Raw genomic sequence first — 13,464 nt, 5'->3', positions numbered from 1 at the left:
GATTGAGATAGATTCCACTATTTTAACTCAACTTAGTAATCACAGATTTAAATTTGACAGAAACGGATTGGCAAAAGTAATTGTATTAATTAATAAATAAATAATTAAATGATATTTATCTGTGGTAAACAATATAATATGATAACTTCAAGATCAACTGTGTTTAGTGTCCGCATAACTGGGATAAATAACTTACAACATCGTAACGCTGTTCCTGAGTCATTAGTTGTGGCTTATCATTAATTATTGTACCAACGGCTATCATATCTGACTCTAGATATATCTCGGGACATTGCTGTCTTCTAATAAAATCATGAAATGATTCTAATATCGGCTCCTCATAATGGTCCCACAAAAGATTACACGCCACACTTCCGTTTGTCATTTTTAAAATACCACCTAAAGCTTTGAGACCAGACATAAAAAATTATGTAATTATCTTTATATATCCTTTTTCAATTCTATGCATCAGACGACTAATTACCAAAAACTTTATCTTCATTCCTACAATATTTTTCGTAAAGAACCATTTGCATTGAAGTTATGATATCTGTGTTAATAGTTTTTCGACCTTTTGCACACACTCTGATAACAAGGCCCTCCCTACCCTCGCTCACAAAGAAACTGCCTTTGTTGGTGTATATCATTTGGTTAGGATCAGTTAACTTTTCTATTTTTGTCTGTCTATTACGCCTCTCTATGAAAATAAGGCGACTCTCGTTCTTAATATCTATAGGTGCTCTATACGTTGCATTCATAATGAGCTACAACAGTAATCAGGTTTATGAGAAACAGTAATAATATCATAGGAATCGTGTGTATGATAAAAGAATGATTGAAACTGAATAGATTAAGTTGAATACCATTAAATCAGTAGAATAGAATTACAAATGATAAAATAACGTGATTTGATTCGTGATATGATTCGTAAATTATCGCAGTCTGATATCTATCATTACATTGTCGGTTATGTAGCAGTGATATATTATCATAACTTTTTATTAATAGTCACAATAGTATTAGTAACACGGGTATAAAAATGTGAAAATATTGATAACCCGTACATGTCCATAATAAGGCATGCGTGGTTTTGTAGCGTAAGAAGTTCCTATAACAAAGGCATCACGGCAACTGGTTGTGAGTATGTCTCGAATATCCCGTGTTCTTTGACTCCACGGTACATTTGCTTGGAGAGGAAGAAGTTCTGTTATTGATGTGTAGCCACATAATCCTGTATGAATTATTCATACATATAAAAAATAAGAGCATAAAAACCACAGCACAAGTTATAGTTTGTGATATTTAATTATTATTACATTCATTAAAACATTAAACGTTTCGGCCACAATCTGGCCATCTTCAGTAATTCAATAATATTCTTAAAACGCAGAGTTACATCTACAGGGTGGGCCATCTATTGGTACGTTTTTGAATTTCGTCGTATGGCAACACCGAACGAGCTACAGACCCGAAATTTTGACAGTTTATTAGTCATACCGTCCGCGGCACGAAACAACATGTTTTCTCTTGAAGAGCGTTTTGAAATTTTAAAAACTTATTTTCAAAGTCAGTGCTGTGTCGCCGAAACTGTACGAATTTTGAAAAGAAATATGGGTCGTGATAGAGCACCCACCGAAGGAGCTATACGCAAATTGGTGAGGAAAGTTCGTGAGAAAGGGATGTTAGTGGATGACATTATATTACGACTGTTTTGAGTGAAATTGGCGCCGAGGTAGTCCAAAATGTCATTAATAATTGGGGTGACCGAATGGCATACTGTAAGGCCAGTAGAGGGAGCCACATGAACGAAATCGTTTTTCATTCTTGACGTGGATACTTTTAGCTTCACAACAAAAAAAAAATTAATAAAAAATATCAATGTATGCTCATTTGATCGCATTCTTAAAAACGTACCAATAGATGGCCCACCCTGTAGTTGACATTAAATTCAAGAATTTTGTCGTGATATTATGTATTGTTATTTCAATATAATAACAACACATAATGTCACGACAAAATTCTAACTGTGTAAAAGAAATATTCGAGATTCATCGTTTGGTTTTTTTTGCTGTAAAACAGGTAATGATTCTATTTCTTTATATTCTGACTAGAAGATTTTAATATATACAATTTTATTTAGAATCAGGAAATTCTTGTTCTACACTTTTCTTGATATGACAATTGACCGTGTAACATTACTGCATGAAGCATCTTCACATACAAAAGAACATGTTTATTTAATTACAACTCTCGACTGTTGAATTTAATGTCAACTAGATGTAACTCTGCGTTTTAAGAATATTATTGAATTACTGAAGATGGCCAGATTGTGGCCGAAACGTTTAATGTTTTAATGAATGTAATAATAATTAAATATCACAAACTATAACTTGTGCTGTGGTTTTTTATGCTCTTATTTTTTATATGTGTTAATATTAGAACCACGTTAGTTTCAAAATATTTTTGAATTATTCATTTTTTGAGGATACTTCATTTAATGAAAATTTAGACGTTTTGTTGTGATTTCTTACCTACTCCGGCAAGATTATATGGTGCAGTACTTAGATGAGGACAGCTAGTTATGTCGACGTTCAGTCGTTGGAACAGGGGTTGCATTCCATTTTGCAGAACTATTATCATGTAACACATGCATCGACTAAGCCGTGTTTGGTGATTTAAATAATAAATTGTACAAATCTTCTGCGATTTCTAAGAGGGTCGGTGATGCCAAAAGATATACACGATAAGGAAGAACGTCAGTTGTGTAAGCATCCCCATTTGGCGCCGCTGCCATAATGCGAAATTAAAACTGGAACACAAGGCTATTAAATAATTAATTAATTAATTTTTACTGAAAGCGTAATGATTTACAAATTATTATATTGTAATAGTAAATTTAATATTAAATCTGAGGAATGTTGATGTTGTAAAGTTACATGCACTACTGAAAAGGATTATAGTGAAATGATCGAATTTGAAATATTTAAACAGCACGTTTTATTAAGTATCAGCATGATAGATCCAACCTCGCTTCTTTAGCTCTTATTTAGCTCTAGTTGAATTGTATTCATTTTGAACCTTATTTTAAATTATAACTCATAATATTCTTTTTTTTTATATATTTGTTCATTAGTTAATGATTCTGTGAGCTGACATGCACTATTGTATTTACTATTTTATATTTACTATTTTATAAAATTATTAAATGTTTTACTTATTTAAACAACTTTGTTCGTCGTAGTCGTTTAAATTAGAATAATGAAGATATTATATCGTATGTGTGCTTAGATGTCAAGTATTTGTGTCATATACTTACTAATTATATTGCAAAATATGGCTTAATTGCTTTAATTTCTTAGTTACATCAACGTCAGAGACACGTCTTTGTCTTCGTACTTATATAAACGGTATATCACTTTGTTACTGCTTCTTCGAATGTAACAAGAAAACAATGGTTTAAGAAACTATAGAATCATAGCGGTCATATGCGTTAGTGGTAATAGATAAATATAATTTCATGAATGTTTTAAAAATCATTTTGAAATTCACAATCCGATAGAAATTTAAAATGTATAATTTATTTTAAAAAAGACATTGGTTTGAAGTCGACAATTTAAAATAAGCTTTGTGTGTTTGTAATATAACGCTACATAATTGAAACATTCGTGTAATATATTCTCGTGTAATATACTACTTATTAGTCTGTATTTTATTATTAATCCAAGATTATTGCTTACTTTGTTTATTTTTAATATGTACACGAAGAGAATGATTTTATTGAAGGATTAAAAAATTTAGCTAGATACTGATTTGAGAACAAATTTGTTAGACTATAAAAATAATTTTATAGGACGATCAAGCTGATTGCTGGAACTTTTTGCTGCGTTGCTCGTTATTTTTGATTTTCCATATAAAAATTTAGGAAATCCAATAAAATAAGATGTTCTGTATTAAGCAAAAGTCTTTCTGTGTAATACCATACAGTTGGAATTAGGTAATGAATTTGAGTTGTACTAGCTTGATCAAAAAGTTTCCGGAATTCATTCAGAAAATTCAAAATATAAGTTTATTCATCAAAAGTGATATTGTCCCCTTCAAAGTACTCTCCAGCGACTGCAACGCACTTATGCCAGCGCTTGATCTCGAAACATTTCTGGAACTCTATTATTGGTATAGCCATCAGAGCCGTCTTCAATTTTTCCATTACCTCCTTTCGGTTGTTAAAACGCGTTCCCCGCAGGTGTTTTGACTCGATCGAACAGAAAAAAATCGCAGGGAGCCATATCGGGTGAATTCGATGGCTGTTGGATGGTATTCGTTTTGTTCTTGACCAAAAATTCACGGATAATAATGGCACTGTGCGACGGTGCGTTATCATGGTGCAAAATCCACGAGTTGTTTACCCACAAATCCTTTCTTTTTTGGCGAATTGCTTCACGCAAACGTCTCATAATAATAACGCCCAAATAATACTCCTTATTAACTGTCTGACCTTCTGACAAAAATTCGTGATGTACCGTTGTAATCCATAAAAACGTGAGCATCGCTTTCTTTTTCGACTGAAAACGACGTGGTTTTTTTTGGTCTTGGCTCATTTGGAGCTCTCCATTCACTCGCCTGATGTCTGGATTGCGTATCGTACTCATAAACCCATGTCTCAGTAATGATGCGTTTGATGAATGTTGGGTCGGATTCAGTCTTGGAAATCATGTCTTTGGCGATGTCAACGCGGTCCCTTTTTTGCATGAAATTCAGTTCCTTCGGGACCAACTTTGCAGCAACACGGCGCAAACCCAAATCATTAACTACAATGTCCTGAACGGATCCATAAGCAATGTTTAAGTCCTCTGCCAGCTCTCTGATAGTTAATTTGCGGTTATTGGCCAACATTTCTCTCACTTTATTGATGTTTTCGTCGGTTTTCGATGTCGACGGCCTGCCACTGCGTTCGTTATCCTCGACGGATTCACGACCACTTCTGAAGCGTTCATGCCACTCGTAAACGGTTGTTTTCTTTAGAACATCACTGCCGAAACAGTTTCCCAACATTTCCAAGGTTTTCGCACCATTGAATCCATTTTTAACGCAAAATTTAATACAAACTCGTTGTTGCAAATTCAACTCCATTTTTGTAAAACTGTAAAAAATCGAAAACACGCGCAGAGGTAGATGTACTCAAGACGGCGTAATTTTTACAAATGTCAAGCTATGGCGATAAAATTTGATGGAAATGTCAATGATAGATGTGGCAACCTAGTCAAAAAAAAGAACTCAAATCAGCTGACTCAGAGCATCACCAGGTGGTCTCTTCCGGAAACTTTTTGATCAAGCTGGAATATAAATCTTCATCTTAGAAAAGAATTTTTTATTTGATTATTAATTTAATCCTCATTTATTTAATTGGAGTATGTATATATTTAAATCTATTCTTTGTGACTTAAGTACATACATTTTTTACTATAATAAAAAAATAAAAACAATCAAAAGGAATTTAGTCGAATGAATAATTTTTTTTCAGTGCAACATAGTTGTATTATTGAAAAAAATAAATTTTACACAGTGCGGATAGCGAGCTAATGGAGGTCCTTTTTTGGAGCAGTTAGATGTAGAAAAGTACGTCATTTGTGAGTTGTAATTTTAAAATTTGTAGTTCGAGATATTTTTAATTGTTTTTGAATAGATTATTTTTATAATTTTGTATCTTAACAAAAATATTATGTTTCTTAAAATGAATAATGTTATATATAATGTACAGACCGATAGACAACACATAATCATATTTTTATAAAACACATGATTTAAATCAAGGATTTTGTTTGAATTCTTCGAATTTCAGTGTTATTCAACATTCTCTCTATCCTGACATTAAAAAAGAATTGTTCATCTGTTTAAATTAATTAATTTGTTTTTATAACTTTTGTTGGACAATATATTTAAGCTAGTAATGTCATATTTGATTTAAATACATACATTCCCCATTGGATAATAGAAAACAGACAAAAACAATTTATTTAAATAATTCTTTTCCAAATCTATCAATTGTTTTAATGAAAATGATAAGTTGTATTATGTATTAAAAGATTATACGAAAGAGAGGTTATAAATATGTTTATGATATGTCAATACAATGCTAACTAATACTTGAAAATAAGTGTATTGTGCAATTTGCAATTAAATATTTGCGTATTTAAGTGCATGCCCAAATTTATATCTTGTTTATGTGTACACACACACACACACACACACACACACACACACACACACACACATATAAATGATATGTTGTTTTGTAAATTTACAAATAACACATATAATAAGATTTATATTACATTTTAGATACAGATTTATATTTACAAAGACAGGGTAAGTAGAATAAAATCATTTTTGCAATACGAGTAATTTAAATTATAATATTTTTCTATTTAATTCTTAATTAACGCAAAATAATCTCCGAAAAATATTTTAACATTCCAAAGAAAAAAGTTTCCTTTTACACACACGCAACATCGATCCAGAAGGATTTGATTCAATAATCGAAAACTTCTTTCAATTTTGGATTTAATCTCGAGAATGAGTAGAAGGATTTTGTTCGAATTCTTAAAGTTTATCAACAACCTGTTTTAAAGAAACATTCAAAATATGCAAATAAAAAAATTCTTGATTACAATAATTATTTATAACTTAAAATGTTTTAATTTGGGATGTCTTCCTTAAAAACAATTCTAATGTATTTGTAGTACATAAATAAAAATGTAAACATTCTAACAAAGTACCTTTTATTTCACACTTTTTCATAAATAATGATACTACATGACAGCTAAGACGCTATGTTACACTAAGAAATAATAAAAAAATATGTCAATTTTGAAATTTTTGATCATTCTCGATATAGATTCCACTTTCTAGACACGTATTAATGCTTACGTATTAATACTGTAATCTTGGAAAAGAATTTTTGAGAATCGGTGAAAAAGGAAAAAGTATTTCTTATACAAAAATTATACATGCTTACGCGGTAGAACAGGAGGCTTTAGAATCCTCTAAACGATCCTCTACATAGAAATCGTAGGTGGAGTCATGGAGTCTTAAGTCGTAGGAAACCAACCAATCACAATCAAATATAAGAAGAATACTCTGTTAAAATTGTTCAGTTTCCTACGATTTAAGGCTCCACGACTGTCTACAACTTCTGTGTAGAGGATCCTTTAAATATGATTTTAAAACAGAATTCTTTTACGCGACCGTTTAGGAATTGTTTTATTTCTACACTTTCTTATTTTTCTTCATGAAAACCGGAAATTATCAATGATACTAAATGACACTATATACAAGGAAAAATATACAAAAAATATATATGCTCGTGCATATGTATAATATTCTGAAAACATTAAAATATTAATGATATATACATATAATGAAATTTATTCAGATTATGAAAGTTCGATTTATTACAAGATTATCCATATAATACACATAGTTAGTTACATGTACTGTGTATACATTTCATCTTATATAGATTTTTATCTATTTCTTGTATAAGAAATAAAAAATAAAATGATAATATAATGAAAGAATACAGATAATAAAATGTGATACATGGAATTTTTCTTTGATCTTTATACTTGATCCTTATATTTGTTCCCTTTGACTATAATATTTTTTATGTAATTATGTTCATCTATTTCAGAATTCTATTTATATCAAAATATATATAATATATATAATATATAATTCATATAATATACATAATAGTGTTTCATCGAGACAAGAATCTTGAATTTGAAAATCTTGAATTTCTTGACATTTCTTCATTTTTTAAGCAGGTTCTTTGTGACTTAGACTACGTCGCGTCATAAGAGATAATAAGAAAACATAAATACATATTAAATGTCGAGTCGTAGTTTACTATGTTTAAATTCATGTTTTAAAATTATGCCTATAATCTATTATGCACAAATCTAATAATAAAGATTACAGATATTTTTCAAATTATCATTTTTAATATCATGAGGTTACTGCCAAATGTAACTATTTCAAATTATTAAATTCCTGAGATTATTAGATATAATAATTATAATAATAATAATAATTATACATAATAATAATATATAATAATAATATATTATAAAATAATAATAACTATTATTATTATTATATTATATATATATTACTGTATATTTTAATCTCATTCCTGATTCCATTTAATTGATACTATTAGTAGAAATTACGCAAATGTTTATACTTTTGCAGTAATCTCGCAATATTAATTTTATATATATTCCTTTACACATAAATATAAAGGTTACTATCTAGTACAAAAATCGACGAGTATAATTTAATTTGGTTAGGGATTTCATTCTATTTTTCATTAATCGATTTACAATCTGGTCATATGCTATTTTGCTATTTAATGAAAATATATGAATATACATTTCTATATAATATTGAAATATAATATTGAAATCTATATTATTTAATGGTATTTATAATCTGTTATAAATACCAATAAATACAATTGAAATGTTGAAATCTAACTTATTCAAAACTATTTAAATCAGAAATAAAATTAAAAACCATTAAAATAATAAAGTATTAAAAATAAAAACTGTCAAAAATTTTTAGGAATTTCAAGAAATTTCTTGCCATATTGTCAATAAATGGACATGATAATAATTTCTTGTCAACAATTTCTTGACAACAATTTCTTAAAATCAATTTCCAATTTTTGGTTTTGGTCTTAACTTGAGTCGAGATAAAACAAAGACAAGATTTCTTGAATTTTTTGTCTTGATGATACACTACATTGAAAAATATTAGAATTCAAATTATGTTCAATTAAAGTAACCGAATTATGAATTTATGATGTATAATAAACTATGAATTTAGTTACTTTATTGATTTTTGTTTCAACATAGCAAGATTCTACATTTTTAAATCCAAAGGATTTAATTATTAGAACGTTTCTCGAATATTAAGAATTCCACATCCTCATTAAATAAAAAATATGTCAAAGGAGGAGGAGGCTTATAAATTATTGTAATCTAATATGACATCTCCGTCACAAAAATGTGCTAACATTATATAAATTTCTGTTTACATATGAAAATACATAATGACCTAGATTAATATTAAAATGATATTTAATTATGTAAATGGTATTACACTCATATTTTCCGCTACATTGAAGTAACCTTCATATTCCGTCGTATCCGGTGTAATATCGCTAATAAATTGTCCGCCTGATCCATAATTCGAGAAACAGTGGAACTCATTTCTATCGTACAGATTCTAAAAAACGAACAACTAAAAAATATCAATACTTATAACCTAAAATATCAATAATTAAACGATGTTTAAATTTTCGGATTTATACAAATCTGTTGCGTTCAATAATTAAATGATTGAGAAAGGTTCTACTATTTTAACCCATGTAAGTTATATAATTATTACAGATTTAAATTTGACAGAAGCGGATTGACAAAAGTAATTGTATTAATTAATTACAATTAAATTTCTAATGATATTTATCTAATTTATCTATGGTAAATAGTATAATATGATAACTTCAAGATCAATGGTTTTTAATGTCTGCATAACCGGGACAAATAACTTACAATATCGTAACGCCGTTCCGCAGTGATAAATTTTAGCTTATCGTTAATTATTGTGCCAACGGCTATCATATCTGACTGTAAATGTATCTCGGGACATTGCTGTCTTCTAATAAAATCATGAAATGATTCTAACATTGGCTCCTCATAATCGTCCCACATAAGATTACACGCCACAATTCCGTTTGTGATCTTTAGAACACCACCTAAAGCTTTGAGGCAAGACAAAAAAAATTATGTAATAGTCTTTATATATCCTTTTTTAACTGTATACACTAGACTACAAATTATTACCGATAATTTTATTTTCATTCCTTTTATATTTTTCATAAAGAACTGTTTGCATTGAAGTTATAATATCTGTGTTAATAGTTTTTCGACCTTTTGCACGCATTCTGATAACAAGGCCCGTCCTACCTTCGCTGACAAAGAAACTGCCTTTGTTGGTGTATATCATTTGATTAGGATCAGTCAACTTTTCTATTCTTGTCTGTCCGTTACGCCTCTCTGCGAAAATAAGGCGACTCTCGTTCCTAATATCCATAGGTGCTCTATACGTTGCATTCATAATGAGCTACAACAGTAATCAAGTTTATGAGAAACAGTAATAATATCATAGGAATCGTGTGTGATAAAAGCATTATTGAAACTCATTGAATGAGTTGAATAATATTAAATCAGTAGAATGGAATTACAAAATAATAGTAAGGTAATTTGATGATATGATTCGAAGATTATTGCTATTTGCTATCTACCATTACCTCGTCAATTACGTAGCAGTGACACATTATCATATCATAGTGTCGTGTATTATCTACATGGATATGAAAATGTGAAAATATTGATAATACGTACGTGTCCGTAATAAGGCATATGTGGTTTTGTAGCGTAAGTAGATCCGATGATAAAAGAATTACGGCAGCTGGTTGTAAGTACATCTTGAATATTCCGTGTTTTATAATTCCACGGTATTCCGTCATGAACGAATTCTACTACCGACGTGTTACCTCCTAATCCTGTATGAATTATTCATTTTTTAGAGATACTCCATTAAAAGAAAAATTGAATGCCTTGTAATTTCTTACCTATTCCGGCAAGATTATATGGTGCTGTAGTTAAATAAGGGCATCTTGCTATGTCGACTTTTACGTCATGGAACAAGGGTTGCATTCCATTTTGTAAAACTATTATCACATAATGCATCAAATATGATGTGTTTGGTGAATTAAACAATAAATGTTATATACACATACCTTCTGCGATTTCTGAGAGGGTTGGTGGGGTCAACTGAATGGTAAAATAAGGTAAAAATTCACTGGTATAATAATCGCCATTAGATGCATTCGCCATAATGTTAAATTATTATAGAATTGGAACACAAGATTGTTAAATTTTTACTGAAAACTACGCGTAATAAATTATAAATTGTTATAATATAAATAAATTCAATATCCGAAAGAAAGGTTAACATTAGTGAACTATTTGAAATAATCTAAAATTTGAGGGATGATTGTTAATATGTTACAGCTATATGCTGTATGTCACTGCCCAAAAGTTTAATGCATTTTTTAATTTGGAAAGTAGATTTAACTAACTTTTTTATTAACATTATAAATGTACTAAAATTTATATTTTCTCAATAATAAATTATTCTAATTATGTGAATAAGTTTAAATATGAAATTAAATATTACTTTTTTAAATAAGGTAATTGGTTATGGATGATTTAAAAATTACGAAACACCTTAAAATTTTGAGCGATAGTTTATGATGGGTTTATTTGCAATAATCTGTTATAAATAATGTATCTACCAAAATATATTATGTGAATTGTATGCGGATTATTTTTGGATATAAATTACAAATGTCTTAATTCATTAATATTCAAGTACTGTTTGTTTAAATAGTAAAATGGTTGCTATTAATTGTAGTTGCCAAGAATACAATTTAAATGATTATTATTTCATAAGTTTCTGTGGATTAAAAATATTAAAAAAATATATCAAATGTCGCTCTGTGTATGTAGTTGTTAATGCGCTGTTAAATTGAATTTGTCATTTAATTTTCCCAACTAAAAACCGTAATATAATAATGTTATAAAAACATTATCCATAAAACAGTATCCATGAAACAAACGCAAGACATGTTTAGATTGAAGTACGGTTTAAATATTATTAAATAAATATTATTAAATAAATAAAGAAATATAAACAAATTAGTCAGATAACGCTAGTTCAAAAAGCAAAAAATATGCTAAACGACCGAGAGTCGAGCAAATAAGATGTGTAAAAAGCAAAATTTCATAATTGGAAGTAATTGCAGTTACAATTATTAGTTTTTCATTAAATCATTTTTAACATCGTTAAATCATTCCTCGTTAAGACCATAGAGGATGTGATTTTCCAGTACAAATAACTGGAAATAGTTTCGAATCATGGATCACATTAAGAGCATATAATATTTGAGTATTATAACGAGGAATTATTTCACTATATTAAATAAGGTGATAAAATGGAAAACTGATAATTGTTGATGCTTTTTATTCAAATTATTACTTACTAAGTAAAATTATGTACATCACTGAATAAAATCATTGTAAAATGGTATGAACGTTTGAAATATTTAACGAGAATATTTTATCAACACAATAGATCCAGCTCAGCTCCTTTAGCCCTCAATTGTTTAGTTAAATTATATTCATTTATAGCTTCATTTAAGTGTATTTCGTAATATTCTTTTATCTTTTATATGTTTAATTACGAATTAATGATGACTCTGTGAGTCAAAATGTTTCCTGTATTATTGTATTTTTATTAAATCGTCACGTTTTACTTATTTATACATCTTGTTTGTTCTCTTGGTCGTTTCAATTAGAATAATACAGACATTATGTCGTGTATATTCTTGCATATCAAGTTTGTGTGTGTGTTCTACTTACCAATTACGTTGCAAAAGTATTATATGATCGCAGAATGTTTAATTTCTTAATTAAATCATCGTCATAGATACGTCTTTCCTGTCATAACTATACGAACGGTATGGCACATTTTGAGATGCTGCTTTTTCCCAAATATAACAAGAATACAACAATTTAATATACTTTAGAACCAAAGCGGTCATCTGAATCAATAACTGATAAACATAATTTTGTGAAATCGTTACTAGCTTTTGAAATTTATAAATAAATAGAAATTTAAAATGCATTATTTATTTTTAATAAAACGTTTATTTAAAGTCTAATTTATACAAATGTTTTCTATTAAAAAACAAACGCGATATTTTTAAAATGTCACGTAATATATATTTTATCCGTCTTTTATTATTAATTCAATAATATTGTTTACATTGTTTATTTTTAACGTGTAATGTCGTAATGATGGAGCTAATGAATACATTTGAGCTATATATAAATCTTCATACTCAAAATGAATATTCCATTTGAATATATTAATGTAGTATTTGCTTCTTTTATTGGATAATGTATTTAAAGCCGACTTTACATAATACTTTACTGCTGGATTACTAGCCCGTTTTTCGAACTGAATGTTTCTCGAATATTAAAAGCCTTAAAGTCTCAATAATAGTAAAATATACATCAAAAAGCTTGTAAGCTTGTAATATACTATCTGATATAACATTTTTGTCACAACAATGTGTTGGTAACATTGCATAAATTTTTGTTTATATATGAAAATATATAAGGATTTAGTTGAATTTTAAAAAGGCAATTTATTATAATATATTTATAATATGTTATAATTAAATGTTTTTTTTAATTTAAGTAACCTTCATATTTTGTCATATTTGGAGTAGTACACTAATAAATTGCCTATCTGCTCTATAATTGGAGAAAC

General features: G+C 28.6%; 1 protein-coding gene and 1 long non-coding RNA gene across 2 annotated transcripts; one reads left to right on the top strand and one right to left on the bottom strand.

Moving 5' to 3' along the window:
- The first annotated feature begins 1,992 nt into the window (after positions 1-1,992).
- LOC147908311 (uncharacterized) lies at positions 1,993-6,458 on the top strand. Its single transcript, XR_015546377.1, has 2 exons — positions 1,993-2,079; positions 2,141-6,458. It is a non-coding gene; the product is annotated as an uncharacterized LOC147908311 (long non-coding RNA).
- A 1,720-nt stretch (positions 6,459-8,178) lies between these two features.
- LOC105151169 (beta-keto L-gulonate decarboxylase) lies at positions 8,179-12,745 on the bottom strand. The gene is made up of 7 exons (XM_087410317.1): positions 12,549-12,745; positions 10,865-11,015; positions 10,697-10,795; positions 10,467-10,627; positions 9,906-10,185; positions 9,615-9,823; positions 8,179-9,288 (listed from the first exon to the last, which is right to left on the bottom strand). The coding sequence occupies exons 2-7, from the start codon at positions 10,959-10,961 to the stop codon at positions 9,145-9,147; spliced, it is 990 nt and encodes a 329-aa protein (XP_087266443.1). The 5' UTR covers positions 10,962-11,015; positions 12,549-12,745; the 3' UTR covers positions 8,179-9,144.
- Positions 12,746-13,464: the final 719 nt, after the last annotated feature.

This window comes from Acromyrmex echinatior, chromosome 10, assembly GCF_024713525.1.
Source record: "Acromyrmex echinatior isolate Ae372 chromosome 10, ASM2471352v2, whole genome shotgun sequence".
In the NCBI taxonomy this organism is placed as follows: Eukaryota; Metazoa; Arthropoda; class Insecta; order Hymenoptera; family Formicidae; genus Acromyrmex; species Acromyrmex echinatior.
This window is presented reverse-complemented; position numbering and strand designations above follow the sequence as displayed.

Excerpts from the sequence above, each read along its gene's own strand:
- LOC105151169 (XM_087410317.1), bottom strand. The coding sequence starts at position 10,961 with ATGGCGAATGCATCTAATGGCGATTATTATACCAGTGAATTTTTACCT. Across the intron at positions 10,796-10,864 it reads CCTCTCAGAAATCGCAGAAG|TTTTACAAAATGGAATGCAA; the intron begins GTATGTGTATAT and ends ATGTGATAATAG. Across the intron at positions 10,186-10,466 it reads ATATGCCTTATTACGGACAC|CTCATTATGAATGCAACGTA; the intron begins GTACGTATTATC and ends TTACTGTTGTAG.